At 53.0% G+C, this 23,192-nt stretch overlaps 1 protein-coding gene and 1 long non-coding RNA gene across 6 annotated transcripts; one reads left to right on the top strand and one right to left on the bottom strand.

Moving 5' to 3' along the window:
* Positions 1-1,748: 1,748 nt before the first annotated feature.
* Positions 1,749-10,256, bottom strand: LOC135414064 (maestro heat-like repeat-containing protein family member 6). Of its 5 annotated transcripts, XM_064654320.1 has the most exons (24): positions 10,084-10,256; positions 9,779-9,843; positions 9,347-9,664; positions 8,915-9,062; positions 8,603-8,667; positions 8,276-8,488; positions 7,851-7,998; positions 7,551-7,615; positions 7,224-7,436; positions 6,799-6,946; positions 6,494-6,558; positions 6,167-6,379; positions 5,851-5,999; positions 5,541-5,688; positions 5,102-5,289; positions 4,875-5,012; positions 4,503-4,617; positions 4,195-4,332; positions 3,729-3,941; positions 3,446-3,601; positions 3,186-3,287; positions 2,691-2,793; positions 2,360-2,416; positions 1,749-2,062 (listed from the first exon to the last, which is right to left on the bottom strand). In XM_064654320.1, exons 1-24 carry the CDS (start codon positions 10,196-10,198, stop codon positions 1,866-1,868), a joined length of 3,480 nt encoding a protein of 1,159 aa, XP_064510390.1. In that variant the 5' UTR covers positions 10,199-10,256; the 3' UTR covers positions 1,749-1,865. The 5 variants fall into 5 exon arrangements, with proteins under 5 accessions (XP_064510390.1, XP_064510392.1, XP_064510393.1 ...); XM_064654322.1 differs by lacking the exons at positions 6,494-6,558; positions 6,799-6,946; positions 7,224-7,436; XM_064654323.1 differs by lacking the exons at positions 7,551-7,615; positions 7,851-7,998; positions 8,276-8,488.
* A 23-nt stretch (positions 10,257-10,279) lies between these two features.
* LOC135414065 (uncharacterized) lies at positions 10,280-11,498 on the top strand. Its single transcript, XR_010430561.1, has 2 exons — positions 10,280-10,784; positions 11,245-11,498. It is a non-coding gene; the product is annotated as an uncharacterized LOC135414065 (long non-coding RNA).
* Positions 11,499-23,192: the final 11,694 nt, after the last annotated feature.

Raw genomic sequence — 23,192 nt, 5'->3', positions numbered from 1 at the left:
CAAAGAAAGCCTGCAACTTTTGACTCTCTGGTGCAGTTAGTAGGCCAGCCTGGGCACTACACGGGTAGCAAGAGCTTTGTGTCCTGGCACCTTTTTGTCTAGGAGGAATCTTTGTCCGTATGCAATTTTGGGCGTCAGATCGGTCATTTCAGCACAGGATTCCTGAAATTTAACAACACTGCTTTATCACAGGTAAGAAAGCACTTACCGTTGTGCTTTGTGGTGCAGTTGGTGAGTGAGCTTTGGTACTCCATGGGCAGCAAGGGCTTTCTGTCCTGGTACCTTTTATCAGGGAGGTATCCTCATCCACATTCAATTTTTGGAGCTGGACTGCCTATTTCAGCTCTATGATTTCTGCAAGCAAACATCAGTCTTTTTTCCCTGGAAAGAAAACCCTTACCTTTGTGGTTTCTAGTGCAGTAAGCGCTCTATGTCCTAGCATCTGAGCAGACCAGCTCAGCTCAGCTGCCCTTGAAGGCCTTCTGAGGTGACCAAGAGAGGAGCTGAGGTTCTTTGTCCGAGATTTATACTCCATGGAGAAGCTCCTCCCTGCTCAGCCCAGTTCAGCCCAGCTGCTCTGCAAGCTCTAATCATCTGATCGTTGGTTGGAGCTGAGGGCGTTTGTGGGAGATTTAAACTACTGGGAGAAAGTGCTCCCAGTTCAGCCCAGCTGCCTTGCAAGGCATAATCAGCTCACCAGGGGATGAAGTCCCGGTTGTTTCTGGGTCATATAAACCGGTCCAGGGAGTGCAAGCGACGTCAAATGTGGCCAACAGGAGCAGGCAAACAGGAGGGTGGCTTGTTAGGGAGGGCGTGGCAGGGCAGTTTGGGCAGCAGGTTGCCCAGGCAGGGTGAGCAGGAACAGCACAGCCACCCTCCCACCTCTCTCTGGTGGCCTGTGAGGTAGGTCTGTGGCGGTGTTTTTGTGGAGTCGCAGTGCCAATTTCAACGCAGGGATCCAAAAACTGAATGGCGGCAGTTCCACACCAGAAAGAAAGCCCTTACCCTACATCTCTCGTGCAGTTGGTGGGCCACTCTTGGTACTCCATGGGCAGCAAGAGCTTTCTGTCCTGGCACCTTTTGTCTGGGAGGAATCTGTCCATGTTCGATTTTGGGAGTTTGGGAATTCCAGCGCAGGGCTCTGAAAAGCCAACAACAGCCCTTTCCCCCAGGAAAGAAAGCCTGTAAGCTTTGGGTTTCAGGTGCAGTTGGTGGGCCAGCCTGGGCACTCCATGGGCAGCAAGAGCTTTCTGTCCTGGCACCTTTGGTCTGGTAGGAATCTTTGTTCATGTTCAGTTTTTGGAGTCGGACTGACAATTACAGTGTAGGGCTGAAAAAGGGGAACAACAGCCCTTTCCTCTCAGGGTCTCCCCCAGCCCCGCCCACCTGCCCAGCATCAGCACAGCCCTGAATGAGCTCCACAGGAGCCGCCTCCGGAGGCACCTCCCAGCCCTCAGCAATCCTGACAGGAACACATGGGCAGGCCAGAGATGCTGCTTCCTGGCTGGGACAGGGCTTGTGGCCACCTCTAAGGACCAGGTTCCCAATGATCCCCACAGGTCCAGGCTCTGCCCATCCACTCTGCCAGAAGTGTTGAGGTTCCAGCAGAACCCCCCAAGGCCAAGGGGCTTTGAGGCACTTTCTCTTCCCCAGTGCACACCTGGGCAAGTGTTGCTGAGCACAAGGAGCCCTTTCCCCCTCTTTCCAGATGCCCTGTGGACACCAGGCACCTAAAAAAGCTCCTGGTCTTCTGTGTATGACATTATTTATTTAATATTCCTATACTAAGTTAAAAAGAAAGGCTTGCGGAGAAGAAGCATCTTCCCCACAGGCTCAGGTGGCTCCAACAGACAGAGCTGCCAGGATCAGCTCTCTACACAGCTAGAGCAGACACAGCCCCACAGAGAAGGCAGGCTGTTCCATGCCCTGCAGAGCTGGTCTTGGAGCTGCTGGAACCTGGAGGGGGGAGCTCTAGCTCTCTGTACAGCTCTAACAAAGTTGATGTTTTCAAGTGCCAGGTTTGAGACAGCTGGGCTCCTGTCATCTCTCGTGGCTTGAAGGGCTGGAACAGAGAGGAACAGAGCCAAGGTCAGAGCCCACAGTGATGGGGATCTGAGGAGCCCCTCCTGCCAGGGCCATCCCACCGAGCTCTTGCCGTTGCCAGGAGGGAGCAGGGCCCAGCGGGATCAGCCAGAAGGCGTTGGCCATTTCTACCCCCCATGCCCCTGAAATCTGTCTCTGCTCTGCCCACGCTGCCCCTCATCCGTGCAGGGAGCAGAGCCCTCCACAGCCGGGGCAGGATTGCAGCTCCCTGCCCAGAGTCTGTGCTCCTCTGCCAGCCCCCACTGCCTTCACTCACCGTCAATGATGAGCTGCAGCTCTTTGTGCTGTCCCCTCAGGTACCCCCCGGCAATCCCTGGGAACACAGATGGTGTCATGGCCCCAGCGGCACAGCTCCCCCCCAGCTGTGCTGCCAGCCCAGCCACATGCCTTCCTGCCCCCACAGAGCTGAGCCGGGGCCTTCCCGCCTCGGGACACCCCAAGGCTGGGCTGGCAGAGGGCAGCAGCAGCCACCAGGGCACTCGGGGCTCCACAGCACATCCCTGGGCCGCATCCTGCTGCCGCTGCAGCTGCCAGGGCTGGGGCTGAGCTGCAGCGGGGCAGGGAGGGACCGTGGGCTTGTGGCTCACCCATGAACTTGATGGCTGCCTCTCGCAGGGGTTGCTGTGGGCTCCGCAAGTACGGCAGGGCCTGGTGAACGTACTTGGCCACTCGGCTAAGGTCCCTTTTCAGCTGGAGAGAGCGGCAGGGCACGTTGGGAAGGGTTGGCTGGGGCTCTGCCCACTGGCCGGGCGCTGCCTGTGCCCAGCACTGGCCTCCCCTGCCCGCACAGCCCTGAGGTCCAGGCAGCAGCTGCTGGGGCTGGGCTTTGGAGGGAGTAGAGGGCTGGCTGCTCCCCAGGAGCCACAGGGCTGCCCTGCCCCACAGCCCAGCTGGGCCAGGGCTCCAACAGCTCCCTGGCTCAGGGGCAGAGCAGCCTGCAGAGGAGCCCACACGCCCCAGGGAAGGCAGCAGCGGGTGGAGTGCAGGCTGCTGTCCCACAGGTGGGTGCAGCAGTGGGCAGGGGCACAATGCCAACCCCACACTCTGGGCATCGGGAACTGGGGCTTTGGGGCCGTCCTTACCAGGCACTCGCCAAACTTCCATGGCTCCTCTGTGTTCACCAGGCGCCCAAGATCCCTCCTCTTTAGGAACCTGGTCACAGCCAGCAGTGCTTTCTGAGAGGCCTGCAAAGCAACAGAGACCAGGAGATGGCACTGCAGCCCAGGGCACAGGACCCATGTCCCTGGACCAAGGCCAGGAGGAGGCTGGAGCCCAGGAGGTGCCAGGGCAAGAGGCAGCCCAGCCCCCTCCCACGGGGACACCAGAGCTCACGAGTCCTCACCTTTTTCACGACCAGGTTCTCATCATACCGGTGGAAGTAGAGCGGGAGCAGGCTCAGGCACACGTGTGGCTTCAGGGGCCTCTTTCCCACTCTCTCCATCAGTTTCATCAAAAGAGTGAAGATGACAATGGAGCCCTCCCGCACACTGCTGTCATCCTGGTGGAAAGAGGAAAAGACCTCAGCACCAGCTTCTCCAGGCCCCACTGGGCACAGGCCTCAAAATCCACAGGGACCAGTTTCCCAGCAGTACTCAGAGCCCGGGGAGGGGGGCACAGAGCCTTACGTGGTCAAAGAGTGGCTGGAGCGCCTCAGCCAACTGCAGGGCAGTGGGGGTGGATATTAGGGGGTCTTCGCTGTGGACTCTCTTCTGGAGCTGTGTCCAGAGATGGCTCCAGAGCATGTTGTTGAGCACAGAGAGGGTCATCCAAACCACATCTCTGTCTGCATCCCCCAGTAGCTGCAAAAGGCTTTCATTCAGGCTCCAGATGCTCTTGGCCTGTAAGGAACACAATGCTGTGCTGTGAAGCCATGAATGGCTGCATCACCAACCCTGCTCCAGTGGGGCAGCCCCACGTGCTGCCGCAGGGCCCAGAGGCCAAAGGCCTGTCCCAAAGGACTTGGGCAGCTGAACGGGGAGGCAGCAGAGCTGAGAGCAGCTGCCACAGCTCCTGAAGCCCAGCCAAGCCCAAGCGACTGTGCTCCCCAGCCCCAGGATTCCAGCACGGCTTCAGCCAACTGCCCCTTCTCACCATCTCGGGATCCTGGCTGAGTGCTACGAGGACTCTGAGCGCCAGTTGACGCCACTTTTTGTTCGTGCTCCCCAAGTTCCTTGAAAGGATCTCCAGGACCCTGTCACCACGTTCTCTCGTGTCCAGGCAGTCCAGGACCTGAAAGGCATGGAGCAGTGACGGGGTGCCTGGCTGGCAGGAGCCCGGACCCACACAGGACTGGGCCCAGGCAGCAGCACAGGGCGCGGCACCATCCCGGGCAGCTGCGGCTGCGAGAGGCCAGAGAGGTGGAGGCAGCTCGGTGAGGCAGCGCTCGCCATCAGGCTCACCTCCACAAGGAATGCCATGGCAGGGAGGTCCCAGCACGGCTCCTCCCTGCGCAGCAGCTCCAGCAGGTGGAGTGTGATCCGGGAACACAAGGGGCTGGAGAAACGGCGCATCTCCCTGGCAGGGGGAAAAAGGTATCATCGACCTGAGCCAGGTGGGCAAACCTCTCCTGGGATGGACTCACAGAGGCCTGGTCTTTCCCCACCAGCCTGGGAGGGGACGAGGGCACTCTGGGAGGCGGCTCCTCCTGTGCACCCACCTCTCCCAGCCTTTTCCACTCTGCTCGGCCATCCCTCGGTGACAAGGCCCACATGTGAGGGGTGCCCCGTGCACAGACAGAAATGACAGGGGCAGCGGGGACAAGGGGGTCTCACCTGGCCAGCAGAGCCGCTGCGTAGCGGCGGCTGCGAGCATTGAGGAGCCTCGCCCAGCCACGATTGTTTTCCACCGAATTCACCACATCCTCACAGTGCAGACAGCACAGCAAGGCCTTCATGGTCAGCACTGCAAACCTGTGTGCAGAGCAAAGCCCAGGTCATGTTGGGAGCCCTGGCCCCAGCCCCGAGGGCATGGGAGGGAGGGGAGGACTGGGATGGAGCACCTGTTGGGGTTGGTGGGAAGGTCATGTTGCTCCTGGCATCCCCTCCAGAAGTTGTCGACCTCCTCTGATATCTGCTCTGTGGTGATGAAGATTTGGAACAGCAGAGCCACGAGGAGATGGGGGGAATAGTCCATCAACGGCCCTGGGCACTGGGGCTCTTGGACAATCATCCACAGTGCCAGAGTTGCCTGCAAAAGACAAACCAGCTGGACACAGCGCTCAGTGCCCAGACTTCCATGTGGCAGAACCCAAGCGTGGGAGGGGAAGGCCAGGGGAGACTCAGGGGGAGTGCCCAGCCTGGTGCCCCTGAACCTGCTCCTAGCCCACATTTCCATCCCAGTGCCTGCAGGGAGATGGGCAGGTATATGCTGTGCTGGGGAAGGATTGAGACCTGCCGGAGAGGCAACCTGGGGGGCAAGCAAAGGTTCCAGAAACTCACAGCCAAGGCAAAGATGGCTGTGTTGTCCCCATCAGAGGTAGATGTGCTGTGCCATGGCCAGTCCTCCATCACGCGGAGCAGTGTTGGCAGCACCTTCCCCAGTGTTTTTCCTGATGAGGCGATGGTCCTCCACATGGTTGCAGCAGCTCTGTGGAGTCAGAGCTCTGCATCAGGGGGGGTCTCAACCACAGTGCCCTGACCTGGGCAGCTGCAGGGGCCAGGTGACAGAGCCACAGTGCTTTCAGGGGCTGGGGGGGTGATGGGCTCTAAAGGCTGGTGAGCCCTAAGCCCTCAAGGTTGGGGCCCATACCTGTCACACAAGGGGGCACAGCGCAGGAGGGTGATGGCGACATCCATGGGGTGTGCCTCAGTCAGTGCTAGAAGGGTCTTATCCAGCACGTGCCCAGCAGACACATTGGAGGTCAGCCACCGATGGATAGACCTCACCACAGCTGGCACCTGGAGGGGACACAAGGGAGAGTTGGAGAGCTGCCAGAGAGAGCAATTCCCCAGCTTCCTCCCAGAAGTGTTTCCCTTCCCACCTCACTCTGCTGACCTCAAACGCTGAGGGGGCCCAGCAGATCAAGCTTGAGGGCCCATAAAATGCCTGCCCACAGGATGCTTACTTGAGCAGAGATAACTCTGTCCCCAGAAAAGTCCAGATTGGGAGCATCTGGCAGGCGCTGAATGGGTGTGCTGTCAGAGCCTGCGATGCCCTCATTCCCTGGGGCGTCAGCCTTGGCCTTGAGCTTGGTTGGGTTGGGCTCAGGCTGTGCCAACACCTCAGTTGGTGAGGCCCAGGTCTTCCTGCGGCGAACAGGAACAGATTTCCGCACCCTCTGCAAGAGAACAAAGGGCAGGGAAGAGAGGGATGTGCCATGGAGAGCTCCGACAGTGGTGCCAGACTGAGCAGTGACAGCAGGCCCAGCCCAGGGGGGGATGGCTGCAGCTACCTGATCAGCTCTGCGGATGCGGCCACGGGCACAGTCCTGCTTTTTTGTCTGGTACAGGCCTGGATCTGGCAAAGAGTGAGCACGATCAGAGATGAGGGGCTGCAGGACAGGCAGGAGAACACAGCCCAGCCCTGCGCTCCACAGGCAGGGCTGGCCCTGGCCTGCCCAGTGCATGGAGCTACAGGAGGATCAGCCCTGGGCCCTCTTCGCCCCTCCCTTTCCCTGGCCATGTCCATAGGGGATGGGATGAGAAGAGGCCCATCGGGCTGCAGCCACCAGCCCTGTGGCTCAGCTCTGCCACTCACCCTCCTGCAGGGGCTGGAACTGCTCCACCTTCTTAGGCTGCAGTGCTGGGGCAGGCCCACGGCTTTCCTCCTCCCCTTTTTTCACCCAAGCCAACTTGGGCACCCTGGGGGGTCTCCGCTCCATGTCTCTGTCTGCCTTCCTGGTTTCCTGCAGGAGACATGGCACTCTGGGTCACCAAGTTCTGCAGAAATGCCATGAAAGCTCCTGCAACAGAGGAGCCTTGGGAATGCCCTGGGTCATCAAATCTCATAGTCTGGCCAGGGGGGGACATGGGGCAGTTGGAGAGCTGCCAGAGGGAGCAATTTTCCCACTGTCTCTCGAGAAGCCCTTCCCTTCCCACCACACTGTGATGGCCGCAGAGGCTGAGGGCGCCCAGCAGAACTGGCTTGAGGGGCCATACAATCCCTACCCACAGGCTGCTTACTTGAACAGAGACAACTCTCCTCCGAAGAACATGCAGGCTTGGGGCATCAGGCAGGCGCTGAACGGGTGTGCTGTCTGCGTCTGCAATGCCCTCAGTCCCTGGGGCATCAGCCTTGGCCTTGAGCTCCATTGGGCTAGGGTCAGGCTTTGCCATGACTTCAGATGATGAGGCCCTGGTCTTTCTACACTGAATGCCCATGGATTTCTGCAGACTCTGAAGGCGAACGAAGGGCGGGGAAGAGAGGGATGTGCCACGGAGAGCTCCGACAGTGGTGCCAGACTGAGCAGTGACAGCAGCCCCAGCCCAGGGGGGGATGGCTGCAGGTACCTGATCAGCTCTGCGGAAGCGGCCACGGGCACGGTCCTGCTCTTTTGTCTGGTGCCGGCCTGGATCTGGCAAAGAGCAAACGTGGTCAGAGATGAGGGGCTGCGGGACAGGCAGGAGAACACAGCCCAGCCCTGCGCTCCACAGGCAGGGCCAGCCGTGGCTTGCTCAGTGCATGGAGTTGCCGGGGGATCAGCCATGGGCTCTCTTTCCCCTTTCCCTGGCTATGTCCAGAGGAGATGAAATGGGAAGAGGCCCATCTGGCTGCAGCCACCAGCCCTGTGGCCCAGCTCTGCCACTTACCCTCCTGCAGGGGCTGGAACTGCTCCACCTTCTTAGGCTGCAGTGCTGGGGCAGGCCCACGGCTTTCCTCCTCCCCTTTTTTCACCCAAGCCAACTTGGGCACCCTGGGGGGTCTCCGCTCCATGTCTCTGTCTGCCTTCCTGGTTTCCTGCAGGAGACATGGCACTCTGGGTCACCAAGTTCTGCAGAAATGCCATGAAAGCTCCTGCAACAGAGGAGCCTTGGGAATGCTCTGGGTCATCAAATCTCATAGTCTGGCCAAGAGGGGACATGGAGAAGTTGGAGAGCTGCCAGAGGGAGCAATTTGCCCACTGTCTCTCGAGAAGCCCTTCCCTTCCCACCACACTGTGATGGCCGCAGAGGCTGAGGGCGCCCAGCAGAACTGGCTTGAGGGGCCATACAATCCCTACCCAGAGGCTGCTTACTTGAGCAGAGACAACTCTCTTCTCAAGAACATGCAGACTGCGAGCATCAGACAGGCGCTGAATGGGTGTGCTGTCTGCGTCTGGGATGCCCTCAGTCTCTGGGGCATCGGCCTTGGCCTTGAGCTTGGTTGAGTTGAGCTCAGGCTGTGCCAAGACTTCAGTTGGTGAGGCCTTGGTCTTTCTACGGCGAACAGGAACAGATTTTTGCAACGTCTGCAAGAGAACAAAGGGCAGGGAAGAGAGGGATGTGCCATGGAGAGCTCCAACAGTGGTGCCAGACTGAGCAGTGACAGCAGCCCCAGCCCAGGGGGGGATGGCTGCAGGTACCTGATCAGCTCTGCGGATGCGGCCACGGGCACAGTCCTGCTTTTTTGTCTGGTTCTGGCCTGGATCTGGCAAAGAGCGAGCACGATCAGAGATGAGGGGCTGCAGGACAGGCTGGAGAACACAGCCCAGTCCTGCGCTCCACAGGCAGGGATGGCCCCAGCATGCCCAGTGCATGGAGCTGCCGGGGGATCAGCCCCTGGCCCTCTTCCCCCCCCCTTTCCTTGGAGATGTCCACAGGATGGGATGGGATGGGATGGGAAGAGGCCCATCGGGCTGCAGCCACCAGCCCTGTGGCCCAGCTCTGCCACTCACCCTCCTGCAGGGGCTGGAGCTGCTCCATCTTCTTAGGCTGCAGTGCTGGGGCAGCCCCAGGGCTTTCCTCCTCCCCTTTTTTCACCCAGGCCAACTTGGGCACTCTGGGGGGTCTCCGCTCCATGTCACTGTCTGGGTCTATGGCTACCTGCAGGAGACATGGCATGGAGAAGCCTGACTCACTAAGTTCTGCACAAGTGCCTTGAAGGTACTTGCAATAGAGGAACCTTGGGAATGCTCTGAGTCATCAAGTTCCACAGTCCGGCCTGTAGGGGACATGGGGCAGTTGGAGAGTTGCCAGAAGGAGCAACTTGTCCACTTTCCCCCAAGGAGTCCTTCCCTTCCCACCATACTGTTGTGGCCTCGAAGGCTGAGAGGGCCCAGCAGACCCAGCTTGAGGGCCCACACAGTCCCTACCCACAGGGTGCTTACTTGAGCAGAGACAACTCTCTCCCCAAGAACGTCCAGAATGGGAGCATCGGGCAGGTACTCAATGGGTATGCTGTCAGCATCTGCGATGCCCTCAGTCCCTGCACCATCAGCCTCCATGGTGAGCTCAGGCAGTGCCATGCTGGAGTTTGTCACGTGATCGGTCACCGCGGTGTCACAGTTTGCTGTGCCATCAACTGACGCGGTGCCAACATCAGGGTCTGCCTTGAGCTCAGTCGGCGTGGGGTCAGGTTGTGCCATGACCTTGGTTGCTGATGTCCTGGTCTTTCTACGCCGATTGCCCATGGATTTCCGCACTCTCTGCAGGAGAACAAAGGGCAGGGAAGAGAGGGATGTGCCATGGAGAGCTCCGACAGTGGTGCCAGGTTGAGCAGTGACAGCAGCCCCAGCCCAGGTGGCGATGGCTACAGGTACCTGATCAGCTCTGTGGAAGTGGTCACGGGCACAGTCCTGCTCTTGTGTCCGGTTCTGGCCTGGATCTGGCAAAGAGTGAGCGTGGTCAGAGATGAGGGGCTGCGGGACAGGCTGGAGAACACAGCCCAGCCCTGCGCTCCACAGGCAGGGATGGCCCCAGCATGCCCAGTGCATGGAGCTGCAGGAGGATCAGCCCCAGGCCCTCTTCGCCCCTCCCTTTCCCTGGCCATGTCCATAGAGGATGGGATGGGAAGAAGCCCATCGGGCTGCAGCCACCAACCCTGTGGCCCAGCTCTGCCACTCACCCTCCTGCAGGGGCTGGAACTGCTCCACCTCCTCAGGGTGTTGTGCTGGGGTAATCCCAGGGCCTTCCGTCTTCTTCTGAAAGGGCCTGAGCAGGCTCAGGCGTCTTCCTACCATCCGACAGTCTGGTCTTGAGGGTACCTGCAAGAGAGAGACACCTCGGAAGATCTCCGGGTCACCAAGTCCTGCAGGCTGCCCTCGAGGCCACCTTCCGCAGGGATTGGAGACTCCCCGGAAAATTTCCGGATCACCAATCCTGCGGTCTGGCCTCGAGGGCAACTGAACAAGAGAAAAGCCTAGGAAACGCTATGGGTTATCAAGTTGTGCAGTGCGGCCTCAAGGGCACTTGCCACAGGGATTGGGGACACTTCACCAAAGCTCCGCGTCACCAAGTCCCGCGGTCTGGCCTCGAGGACACCTGCAACACAGAAACACCTCCAAAACGCTCCGGGTCAGAAAGGAAGGAGTTGACTGCGTGGGGGCTCCACACAGCACCGCTCTATCCCGTCTGTCCCGTCGCATGCTCCGAGGAGCACTGAGGCGTGGCCACGTCACCACCAGTACTATGTCAACACATGTCACAAAGGCCTTGTGACAGCCTGCCCTGTTCCATGCCATTGGCGATGCCCATCGTGTCACGAAGGGTCCTGTGACACACTACCACGTGCCCTGGGGCCTCCCCCAGCCCAGCCACCTGCCCCAGGTCAGAAGGAGTCTGTTCTCCAAAGTATGTAAGACAGCTGGACACGAACTTTAGGCACAGCTGAAAAACTAAGCAAACCCTCCCCTGTTGTGCCTGCCCACGGCAGCAGAAGGAGCCCCCTCGGTTGCCGACGCAGCTGCAGCGGGAAGGGCACGAGGCCTCCACAGAAGCTGGCACGGGCTCCTTGGGAGAAGTGCCAGCTGGTGGCCCTCCCAAACACGGGGCTGTGACACACAGAAGGAATGTGGGGGCAAGGGCACCAATGCTGCTTGAACCCCGTTGGCCAGGGCTGCACCAAAATCAGCAGCTGTGGCAAGGCCTTGCCAAAGGAGACCTGCCACCGCCCCGAGTCCTGGCAGGAGTGGTGCCCGTCTCCTGCCCCAAAGAACTGTGCCCCTGGGGGACTTCTCTGCCAGAGGGCAGCCAAAGCCAACGGGCACTGATGTCTGTGCTCTTGCAGGGGGCTGTTGGGAGCAGCAGCTGGAGCAATTGGTAGCAGTGCTCAGCATCTGTCAGAACACAGGAGCAGTTTCTCCTTGCAGGAATGATTTTTGCATGGAAATGATGACCTGCAGCAGAAAACCACCATCAGCTGCTGAGTTTCACATGAAGATTAGGTTGTTCAGAAATCCTGTCAAGCTTCCTTGTGTTATTTGGGCTTTTTTTCTGCATTCTGCAAAATAAAAGCTGTCCAGTCTGACGTTCAAAGCTCCAGTTGCTGTGTGTCTGAATGCGACTCTCAGCTGATATCCAGGGCATTGGGGAAAAGCAAAGGGGATAGGGAGAACTCTGGGATGCAAACCTGTTCTGTGTCTCTGATTAAGGTGCCACCCCACTGGAAGAAGCAGCCAAGACAAGTGCTGGAAGCAGATGTGTTCTGCCAGTTGATGCTCTGGCATGGACAGAGGGCACACATGTTCCCATGGGTCCAAAAACACTTGATCCAAGAACAATGAGGGGCCATGCATTGGTAGGGAATGGGCTCCAGCAAGTGCTCTAGCAGCAAAACCTGAGCTTGTGAAATGGGCCATCTTTGCAGCAGACACCACAGTGCTGACTTCCCTCCATCCTGCAACCTGAGCCATATGAGGCCCTGCTTCAGCTTCTGTTGCTTCTTCCTTCCATTCCAGGAAGGCCTGGATTTAGAGTTTAGAAGCCCATGCATGTGTTTTTAAGGTGCCTGCATGGAGGAGACTTTCAGCAACTGCACCCCAAGGCTCATATCTCATCACAGTCTCTAAGGATGGCCCCAGTGCCACTGCCTTGGGACACCTGAGTCTGGAAGGCGACTCTGCCCTCAGGCACGGGCACAGAAGTGAGCCAGGATGACGGGCTGCCCCTGAAGCTGCTAAGTGTTGTTGTGAGGCTGGGCAGTCAATAGAAAGCTGTTGTGGCCACTTTCCCTGAAGCCTTTTCCTAACCACATGCAATTGTGTGCACAGTATCCCCACTTCTGGCATCCTGGCCGGTGTGGGTGCCTGGGTGAGGAGGCCCAGGCATCGTGGGTGTTGCTGTTCCTGTGCACAGCCTGCTGCTGTTCTCTGTGACGCGGAGCTGCTTGGGCAGCAGCGACTGCGCAGCCCTGCCCCAGGAGCCCCACACCCTCCCCGTGCTGGCAGCAGCTCTGAGGGCCCAGAGCTCTGGCTCAGCGGGCTCTGGGCCACAACCCCATGGCCTGGGCAGCCGTGGGGGCCCAGGCTGGCCCACAGCCCAGCCTCTGCCTCTGTTCCTCGCCGGGAGCACCCAGCAGAGGTGGCCCAGCAGGGCCCCCTTTTCCCTCTTTGTCCCCAGCCAAGCCAGTCTGGCCTCTTTGGGGGTGTCCCCACCCCCCTGCCAAGGCCCCCAGGGCTTCTGCCACGGGGATGGGAGACACCACTGGCAAGCGCCAGAGCAGCCGGCTGTCAGGGAACCAGGGGGCTGCCTGGGGGATGCTTATGGCCTCTCCCATGCATTGGTAGGGAATGGAAAGAACAAAGCCTGAGCCTCTAGCAGCAAAACCTGAGCTTGTGAACTGGGAACAAAGGAAAAAGAAGCAGAAACTGAAGCAAAGCAGGGATTTATACGGCTTGGATTCCTACTAGACAAAAGGTGCCAGGACAGAGAGCTCTTGCTGCCCGTGGAGTGCCCAGGCCAGCCTACCAACTGCATCTGAAACCCAAAGCTTACAGGCTTTCTTTCCTGGGAGAAAAAGCCTGTTGGTGGCTTTTTGAAGCACAGGGCTGAAAAAAACAAACAACAGCCCTTATCCCCAGCAAAGAAAGCCTGCAACCTTTGGCTTTCAGGTACAGTTGGTGGGCCAGCCTGAGCACTCCATGGGCAGCAAGAGCTTTCTGTCCTGGCACCTTTGGTCTGGCAGGAATCTTCATCTGTATGGAATTTTGGGAGTTGGGCTGGCAGCTGCAGCACAGGGCTGAATAAAGCAAATAACAGCCCTTATCCTCAGCAAAGAAAGCCTAGAACCTTTGGCTTTTGGGCGCAGTTGGTGGGCAAGAGTGGGCACTCCATGGACAGCAACCTTTGGTCTGGGAGGAATCTTGGCCCCTATGCAATGTTGGCAGTCAAGCTGGCAGTTTGAGTGCAGGGCTGAAAAAAGCAAACAACAGCCCTTATCCCCAGCAAAGAAAGCCTGGCATCTTTATTTTTCTGATGCAGTTGGTGGGCCAGCCTAGGCACTCCATGGGCAGCAAGATCTTTCTGTCCTAGCACCTTTGGTCCAGCAGGAATCTTGGTCTGTATGCAATTTTGGAAGTGGGACTGGCAGCTTGAGCGCAGGGCTAAAAAAGCAAACAGCTCTTATCCCCAGCAAACAAAGCCTGTCAGATTTGGGTTTCTGGTGCAGTTGGTGGGCCAGCCTGGGCACTACATGCGCAGCAAGAGCTTTGTGTCCTGGCACCCTTTGGTCTTGGAGGAATCTTTGTCCATATGGAATTTTCGGAGTGGGACTGGCAGTTTGAGTGCAGGGCTGAGAAAAGCAAACAACAGCCCTTATCCCCAGCAAAGAAAGCCTGAAACATTTGACTCTCTGGTGCACTTGGTGGGCCAGCCTGGGCACTCCATGGGCAGCAAGAGCTTTCTGTCCTGGTACCTTTTGTCTGGGATTTATCCTCAACCATATCAAATTTTTGGAGCGGGACTGCCCATTTCAGCTCCGCAATTCCTGCAAGCAAACATCAGTCTTTTTTCCCTGGAAAGAAAACCCTTACCTTCATGGTTTCTAGCCTAGGCACTCCATGGGCAGTAAGCGTTCTCTGTCCTAGCATCTGAGCAGACCAGCTCAGCTTAGCTCAACAGCCCTTCGAGGCCGTCTGAGATGACCAAGAAAGGAGCTGAGGTTCTTTGTCCGAGATTTATACTGCATGGAGAAGCTCCTCCCCGGTCAGCCCAGCTCAGCCCAGCCCAGCCCAGCTCAGCTCAGCCCAGCTGCCCTGCAAGCTCTAATCATCTGATCATTGGTTGGAGCTGAGGGCGTTTGTGGGAGATTTAAAGTGCTATGAGAAAGTGCTCCCAGTTCAGCCCAGCTGCCTTGCAAGGCATAATCAGCTCACCAAGGAAGGGAGTCCCGCTTGTTTCTGGGTCATCTAAACTGGTCCAGGGAGTTCAAATGACATCAACTGTGGGGAACAGGAGCAGGCAAATGTGGGTGTGGCTTGTTAGGGAGGGCACGGCAGGGCCCGGGTTGCCCAGACAGGGAAAGCAGGAAGAGCACAGCCACCCTCCCAGCTCTCTTTGGTGGCCTGTAAAGGTAAGTCTGTGGCTGTCTGTGTTTTTGTGGAGTAATACTTGCAATTTAAGTTGAGGAGTTCAAAAACAGAATGAGGGTAATTAAACACTGGAAGGACAACCTTAACCCGATGTCTCTCATGTTCACCTGGTGGCCCACCCTTAGTATTCCATGAACAGCAAGCGCTTTCTGTCCTGGCATGTTTTGTCTGGGAGGAATCTTGACCTATATGGAATTTTGGGAGTCAGAATGGCAGTACCAATACAGGGTTGAAAAAAATAAAGAACAGTCCTTATCCCCACAAAAGAAAGCCTTCAGCATTTGCCTTTCGGATGCAGTTGGTGGGGCAGCCTGGACACTCCGTGAGCAGCAAGAGCTTTCAGTGGTGGCACCTTTTGTCTGGGACGAATCTTCATTTGTATTCAATTTTAGGGAGCGGGGACCACATATGGGAGTGCAGGGCTCATAAAGGGGAACAGGAGCCCTTTCTGCAAGAAAGAAACCCCGGAAACATTGATTTCAGGTAGAGTTGGTAGGCCAGCCTGGGCACTCTGTGAGCAGCAAGAGCTTACTCTGATGGCACGTTTTCCCTGGGAGGAATCCTCATTTGTATCAGTTTTGGGGAGGTGGGACCATCTATTGCAGCGCAGGGCTTAAATTCAGCAGCCCTGTGCCCCAGGACAGAAAGCCTGTGAGCTTTGGCTTTCAGGTGCAGTCAGTGGCACAGCCTGGGCACTCCGTGGGCAGCCAGGGCTTTCTATGCTGTCATCTTTGTTCTTGGAGGAATCCTCATTTGTATCGGTTTTGGGGCGGGGGGGCCGGCAATTGCGGGGCGGGGCTGACCAAAGGGGACAGCAGCCCTTTTCCCCAGGACAGAAAGCCTGTGAGCTTTGGTTTTCAGGTGCAGTTGGTAGCGCAGCCTGGGCACTCCGTGGGCAGCCAGGGCTTTCTGTGCTGGCACCTTTTTCCAATGAGGAATCCTGATTTGTGTCGGTTTTGGGGCGGTGGGGGCAAGCAATTGCGGGGCGGGGCTGACCAAAGGGGACAGCAGCCCTGTGCCCCAGGACAGAAAGCGTGTGAGCTTTGGCTTTCAGGTGCAGTTGGTGGCACAGCCTGGACACTCCGTGGGCAGCCAGGGCTTTCTGTGCTGGCACCTTTGCCCTGGGAGGAATCCTCATTTCTATCGGTTTTGGGCAGGAGGGAGCAGCAACAGTGGGGCGGGGCTGACCAAAGGGGACAGCAGCCCTGTGCCCCAGGACAGAAAACCTGTGAGCTTTGGCTTGTTTACCTGGAATGTGTGCAGGAGTAAATAACTGGGAGATATTTTTTGCTCTGTAAAAGAGTTGAAAAATAACTTTTGTGCGACCAAAATTATTTTCTAATATAACTAAGAGTTTCCACTACCAAGGTAGGAAAAAACATTGCTAAATGTTATGTTTATCTTCTGAAGATAATGGAATATTTAATATTTTTGAAGCTAAGCACTTCAGTTTCTCCTTCCAGGATGCTCTCTTAGGAGAAATTAAATGTTTTATGTTTGCCTCAACTCACTTTTTAAAAAATTATTATTAAAAATAAGAGTAAGTCTTTCTTTTAAATTAATCATATTTTTTTTCTTGCAGTAATTCACAAGCATAAGTTCTGCTTGTGTCACAATCACAAAAGCATTTCAAAAGTGGAAATTTCAAGAATTATTTTGTAACAAGATAAGGACCATAAGGAAGGGTCGCTACCTCACTCTCTCTGAAGTCCACTCATTTTTAGACAAGTGCAGAGACCGATTTCATACAAAAGAGATTTTACTGTCATGTGGAAAAGGGAACTGAAAACAGCAGAACAAAATAAAACCACTGTGGCAGCACTTCATTGGTATAAACTGGGGGTTTTTTTCTGTATCTGGATAACATTAAATTGCCTGTTTAAAAATAAAATTAAAATGAAGTGAAAAAAAACAATGGCCTGTTTTTTTTATTTAGCAGCCTTAGTGACATCTTTTTCCTCTAAACTCCAGCTCCTTTAACATCAAGCATCTACCCTTAGTGGTTGCCTGACAATGAAAAAAACAGCAATTCCCAAGGATGTCCTGTCTTATTCCTTTAAGAACACATTAAGAAGCAACCTTTGGAGGGGAACTGATGTCTCCACTTCCTAGAGAGGAAATCAAGTGAATGAGTAAAAGTTGCTCAGAGCCCCATCCAACCTGACCTTCGACACTTTCAGGGATGGGGCAGCCACAGCTTCTCTGGGCAACCCATTCCAGGGCCTCATCACCCTCACAATAAAGAATTTCTTCCTAATATCCAATCTAAACCTACTTACTGTCAGTGTGAAGCCATTGCCCCTTGTCCTGTCACTCCAGGCCCTTGGAAATAGTCCCTCTCCACCTCCCTTTTTGGCTCCCTTCATGTCCTGGAAGGCCACAATTAGGTTACCCCAGAGCCTTCTCTTCTCCAGGCTGAACAATCCCAACTCTCTCAGCCTTCCCAGACTGAACAATCCCAGTTCTCTCAGCCTTTCAACATACTTTTATTTCAATATATTTGGAGCATGACCCCTGACAAAGGAGCCTGCAGAGGAAGTCTTTTCAACTTCCAGAGAAGTAGATGCTGCCATTTGGGAAGACACCTCCTGTCACAATGTCAGATCCAGGCAACTCTCCATGAGGACTGAATCCAAATGCCACCCAGCTGGTTGTATGGACCTGCAGCTCAAATGTCATCAGCTCCTGTTCATCATGGTCCCAGCAGAGGTGGACCGTGTTGGAAGGATCCAGGGAGGTGGAGAAATGCAGTACTGGAGCTGCAGGCTGACCAGAACAAAAGCATGGGAGGAACAAGAGGAAGAGCATACCCTGGATTCTTGAGAAGGACATTGCCATCACCAACAGTACCACTTCAATTTCTGAGTCTTGGTGACACCTTGGGCCCAGTTTATGTGGAAGTGCAGGAGGCTGGGCCTGTTGCCAGAAAGGAGGGCTAGAAACCGACTGTTCTATATCTGATTTAAAATGTAGGAAAGATCAACACTTTACATAATATGCCCTGGCATCTTGCCTGAGTGAAACTGTACTAGGTCACCTCATCTACATCTTTAAACACTTTTAATAGCTGCTTCGTACGACAGAACCAAAAGAAAAAGCAACAAAATGTTTGCCTCCTGCCCAGTGCTCCTCTATATGGGTGAATGTTGGCTCTTCTTACCAAGGAAAAGGGGCCCTTCTGACTAACTTTTCTTTCCATTGCAGATTCTGAAATGAGCCCTGATTATACTCTATTGTCTGGTGTGACGATTATTGGCAAGTTTGTAGGAAACGGGCTAAGTCTTAGTGCATACTTATCCGAGGAAGCTGCTGTGGCAGCAATCTGGGCTGTAGTGGAAGAGTAGAATAAGGAAAATGCCTTTGCTCCATGTGCTATTCCTTGGTGAGAGGAAGTGGAAGGAGAAAAGTGCATCATCTCTTGTCCTGTCTGAGACCTCTCAGTGTAATGACATGAAAAACAAAGACTCTCAGCAGGTTTCCAACCAGCCCTACCAGACTATCCTTGTGCATTGTCTCCAATGTGCCCAGTTCCACAATACACCACAAAACAGAGCCCAGGTCTGTGGATTTTGAAGGACGTGGCAGATTATTCCTATTTACTTGCTGGGTAAGCCTAAAAAAGCCCATATGTATTAATCTGCTGGGACAAGTGCTCACAGAACAGATGAACAACAGAGAAGGAGAGATACCTGATCTGGTCTTCAGGTATTAAAGAGATTGAGTTGCACATAGAATCCCAGGTCTCGTGTCTCACAGTCCTGCTGGAGACAGTAAATGTATTTGTGGTTTCTTTTTTGAATTCTCTAATACACTGATGACATTTTTTATACTCTCTGCTCCAGAGGGGCCCAAGACACTCTTAGGGGGGAACTAGGCAGGGCTGAGGGATGCAGTAAAGGAAATTTGAAGGTTAGGACTGCACAGGGAGATCGAAACTGAGAGACTTTGATGCTTTTGTGGGGACTACCAAAGATAGAGTTAATGATGAAGTGGGGACGAAAAAAGGCAAAGGAATCTGCGTTGCAGAGCTGCTGGTATGTGAAATTTTCACTGTTCCTAGTTGTCCACTTTTAAATGGAGGGGAACGTGAGATTGGGGATGCAATGGAGACGCTGCTGGAATAAAAGACTGTCCCTGAATTACCAGAAGGGGTGGTTTAGCTGTGTGACAAAGATTGAAATTGCATGGTCTGTTTGAAGGAACAGGATGTGGTCTTTTGCATGCCACTGCTGAGAGGCGTGGGAGAGATGTGCAGGATCAGGAAGGTACCACAGATTGGCAGTGAGCAACATGCCAAAGAAGATTATAAAATTATAGATGACGTGAGAAGAGGGAAGGAGCTAAAAACTGCTTCCTTTAAAAAGCTAAATGCTCAAGTGTGAAAGGGAAGAGGAGAGTCAGAAACAAAGGATGCAAATGGCACCTCTGAGGATCTGCCTCAGGCACCAGACAGAGAGAAGAGGAAAGGAGTGAAGATTCACTGAGTTTTCTCTTTGGGGGTTATGGTGACATACAACACACGGGAGATGAAGAAGAATGAAAATGTTATGCCCAGGACTCTTTTGAAACAACCCTGACTGTTCTACTGCTGAAACCCTTTGCTGACACCACACACGTCCCTGACACACAGCCAACTCCAAGCTCATGTCTCCTGAGCTCAACAACTCCCTGCTGCAGTGCGTGGTAGGAAGCGCAGGAATCCTGTTATATATAACCAGATGAAGCAACGTCAGTATTTCACTTCAGAGTTTTTGAATTTTTGTTGAGATTATTTAACACTTCTACTTATTCTTTTAGATGAAATTCTAACAAAATATTAAGTTAAAAAATATGTCGGAGTCATGTTTTGGAAATGTGGAAAGAAATGCAACCTTCGAAGAATGATTTGGGTTGGAAGGGACCTCAAAGATCATCTCATTCCAACCCTCCCTGCCATGGGCAGGGACACCTTCCACTAGATTTGCAGCAGGAGAATTGTGACAGGAAGAAAATGGGTTTGAGCATTTCCGTGTATTGGCTGGAAATCAGCATGGAATGGTGAAAATGAAAAGTGGACTCCAGCCAGGTCCCAGGAAGCAGGAACCCACTTACCTCCTATACAAACACATAGAAGCCCACAAAGGAAATTATCTGTTATTATTGCTTGTTTCTTCCTGGCAGAAGCAACAGTTCAGCTTATGACCAACCTTTTGGACAGGAAGAACTAGCAGTTTTTATGTGCCTAAATGATTAAGAATAACTGTAACACCTTCTTTTTGGTTTTGTTTTTTGTAGTTTTTTCTTTTAATTGTGCAGTTGAGTTCCCTGTGTATAATGTGCATTATGTCCATCTCATACAGTGCAGTGCCATGTGGATACTGGTGCTGATACAAAGAAGCTCCTGTCAACTAACAGACAAGACTGGGTGTTTTGATGGAAATAATTCTTAGTGTTTTGCCTATTCCATACTCCTGTTAAACCAGCGATTGGTTCTTGCAGGTAGTATCCTTGGAGTACAAGCTCACAGAGCTGGCAGTTGGGAAAAAATTAATTCTAAGAGTTTAAATTTTCCTAGGTTTTCCCTATCAAAAAGACCTGTAATTTATCAATTAGTTGGACCTGTTTTTATACTGTGACAATTCTGCTTTTAAAAACTTAATCTTCAGTCTCTCTGCAGACTGAAAAATTAAAATGTCTTTAATCCATCCAGTCTGACAAATATTAAAGGTTTGATAAACACACAAAAATCAGCATTACAGGTAATTTATACTCCTAGTTAGCACTTTGTCCTGGGGTGGGTGATCCTTGTTTACTCACACAGATACTACAGGGATCACAGTGTGTTATGGTACACCATAAATTCAAGACAAGGCAAAGCTGCAAAATGTTTGTGTTAGATTTCTTGCACTTTATTTTTTTTTTTCTGAGACCTTCTTAAATGCACTAATTAATTGAAGCAATTGCTAAACTCAGTCTCTTTTTTCAGTGTAGTACAGAAATATTGCTGCACTCTCCTGGCTCAGATCTGCCCTCATGTAACATGTGGTGCTTTTTTAATGTTATTTGGGTTAGGGTATAACCCTGAACACTCTGTCCCTCCCAGACAGGTGTGCTCGAACCAGGTCACGAGTTTGGTGCACCCAGCACGCTGTTAATAAAGTTCTTTGTTTCACTTTATTTGGCCGTCTTCTAAATTTTAATTAGAGATGTTTCTCACACCAGGTAGGGATACAATATTCCGGATATAAACACAGACCTCCCCACTGCTGCTCATTGTTCCATGAGGTGTGTTTGGTGGAGTTATTACTCTTTTAGAGGGAGGGCATTAAAGAAGAGCCGATAGCAATGCATTCAAAATTGAACACAGGCAGCCTGGAATGACAGTAGATGGCAATAAAACATTAGTGAAGGATCCAAAGGCAGTGTTCAGGCAACACCTCACCACCAGCTGCAGTTCTGCATTCTGTACATTGGGACTGTGGTGTTTCACAGAATCACAGACTCCTTAGAGTTGGAAGGAACCCCTGGAGATCATCCAGTCCAACACCTCTGCCAAGGCAGGGTCACCTGGAGCAGGTGACACAGATGGGTTTGGGATGTCTCCAGACAGGAATACTCCATGCCCTCCCTGGGCAGCTGTTCCAGGGCTCTGCCACCCTCAGTGTAAATAAGTTCTTCCTTATGTTGAGGTGGAACTTCTTGTGTTCTAGTTTATGGCCATTGCTCCCCATCCTGTCCCTGGGCACCACTGAAAAGAGCTTGGCACCATCCTCTTGATGGTGGTTGCAGGTGATATCTTTATTGACTCTGAATAAAGGAATTAATTCACGATCCAGTACAATCCCCATGGTCTGGTGTGGGCTCTGGCAATGACTGTGCATTTAATTTATTGCAGTTAGGCAGCCCCTAGGAGGAGGAGTGAAGTACAGTTATTGCAAAAAACATTCAATTCCAGAAAGGCTATTTTTCTACAAAAAACATTTTCTTGATGAGGTTTCAGAGACAAAAGTGTTCTGACAGCTTGGTCACCGAGCCTTTGTGTCCTCATAGCTTGATTTCCTAAATCCTGACATCCTGTAAATACCCACTGCTGCAACAGTGCCTATCCCTGCAAATTCTCTTCAACACAAGGACATGGTTTCCCAGAACTTCTCCATACTGTGATACCCTTTCTAACCTTACACCCCAAAGCAATTATCTGTGCTGTCAAATGCCCAGCAACTGGAAGATAGAATCATAGAATCACAGAATGGCTTGAGTTGGAAGGGACCTTAAAGATCACCTCGTTCCAACCCCTGCCATGGGCAGGGACACCTTCCACTAGACCAGGTAGGCAGAGCAATGTGCAGAGATGGACAAAAGAGCAGCCACCTCATTTTCTTGGCAAATGTGATTAAAAGATGGCAATAAATCATAGAGAATCGGGCTTTTCAATAAATTGATCATTCAGTGTTTCTTTTTGCTGTGAGTCTTGCACTGTCTGCGTAGTCTGTGTAGGCCTCAAGCTGAGCATGAGTCAGAGGATTCTTCTCAACATTTTCTTGGTTGTCCTCTTACAGCACAGAGATGAAGATCCTACCTGTGTCTGATGGATCTGCTGGTTTCTGCAGAGGGATATGAAAGCAGTGATGGTATCTCTGGGCTGGATCTTTCTGCCAAGTAATTTCTATTAATTTCTGTCATCGCTAAAAAAAACAACTTCCAACAGCTATCCAAAAGAGCCCTTAATTGGAAAGATTCTGAAGATGGTGTTCACCGTGAAGGCTGAAGGAGTTAAAATAGAACAGCAGGTCAGCAAGGAAGACAGTAAATACATGGCAGCTACAGGGAAATGCCATCCATCTGCCTTCTGTGAATAGAAGGATAATCAAACTGAATTACAGGCTCAGATGACTTTGTCACTTTTCCCTCAACATTGAATGCCTTGAAAAACCCTTCAGCAAATGCCATCAGAAGTGATATGATGCTGCTTACTAGAAAAAGCTATTGAAATGTAGTAATTATGAAGAAAACGTGGCTCCAGCGCAGAAACCCATATATCAAATGGGGTTTACAGCTTCATTAGGACTAAGCAATACTGTCAAGGGCACCTTGATATACTTAATCCCAAACTTTGCCCCCAAAGCAGAACAGACAAATGCACAAGTGCACAGTTGTGAGAATCACGTATTTTAACTTGGAGCAGCCTAAGCAGTGAAGGAAATGTAACACAGCAGATGAAGAATGAGTAGCAACTGAGCCCAAACAGTACAAATTATACTTCCAAATGGCTAAGAATCTGACTTTTTATGTTATTTGATATTAGGATCAGTATTCTTATTTTCTTAGCCCACCTTGAACCCTTCCAGTTAATCATAAACCTTTTGCTTCCTGTCTTCTGTGTTACTTGCAAATAAAGTGTTTTCCAAATATCTGCAAAACTCTTTCTGAATATTCCCTAAGCCTGATGACGTGTCTGATGCCTTCATTCAGCCCCCACCAGGGGTGGGACTCTCTTTGAAATGTGATGAGGGTTCTGTCCACACTTTGCAGTACACCCACTGCGGCTACACTGTGCCAAAACACGCTGCATCACAGAACTCACTTTTCCCAGTACACCATTCTGGCAAAGAATGGCAGTATTTTATAGTTTCCAGGAGGGTTCAGCTGCAAAGGAAGACAGACATAT

The sequence above is a fragment of the Pseudopipra pipra genome, chromosome 5, assembly GCF_036250125.1.
Source record: "Pseudopipra pipra isolate bDixPip1 chromosome 5, bDixPip1.hap1, whole genome shotgun sequence".
NCBI lineage: Eukaryota > Metazoa > Chordata > Aves > Passeriformes > Pipridae > Pseudopipra > Pseudopipra pipra.
This window is presented reverse-complemented; position numbering and strand designations above follow the sequence as displayed.

What these genes read in the sequence shown, in the direction of transcription:
- LOC135414064 (XM_064654320.1), bottom strand. Translation starts at nt 10,198, where the DNA reads ATGGTAGGAAGACGCCTGAGCCTGCTCAGGCCCTTTCAGAAGAAGACG. An exon ending in TCCAGCCACTCTTTGACCAC is followed by an intron (nt 3,602 to 3,728) that starts GTAAGGCTCTGT and finishes TCTTTCCACCAG; the next exon opens with GATGACAGCAGTGTGCGGGA. An exon ending in AGAACCTGGTCGTGAAAAAG is followed by an intron (nt 3,288 to 3,445) that starts GTGAGGACTCGT and finishes GTTGCTTTGCAG; the next exon opens with GCCTCTCAGAAAGCACTGCT.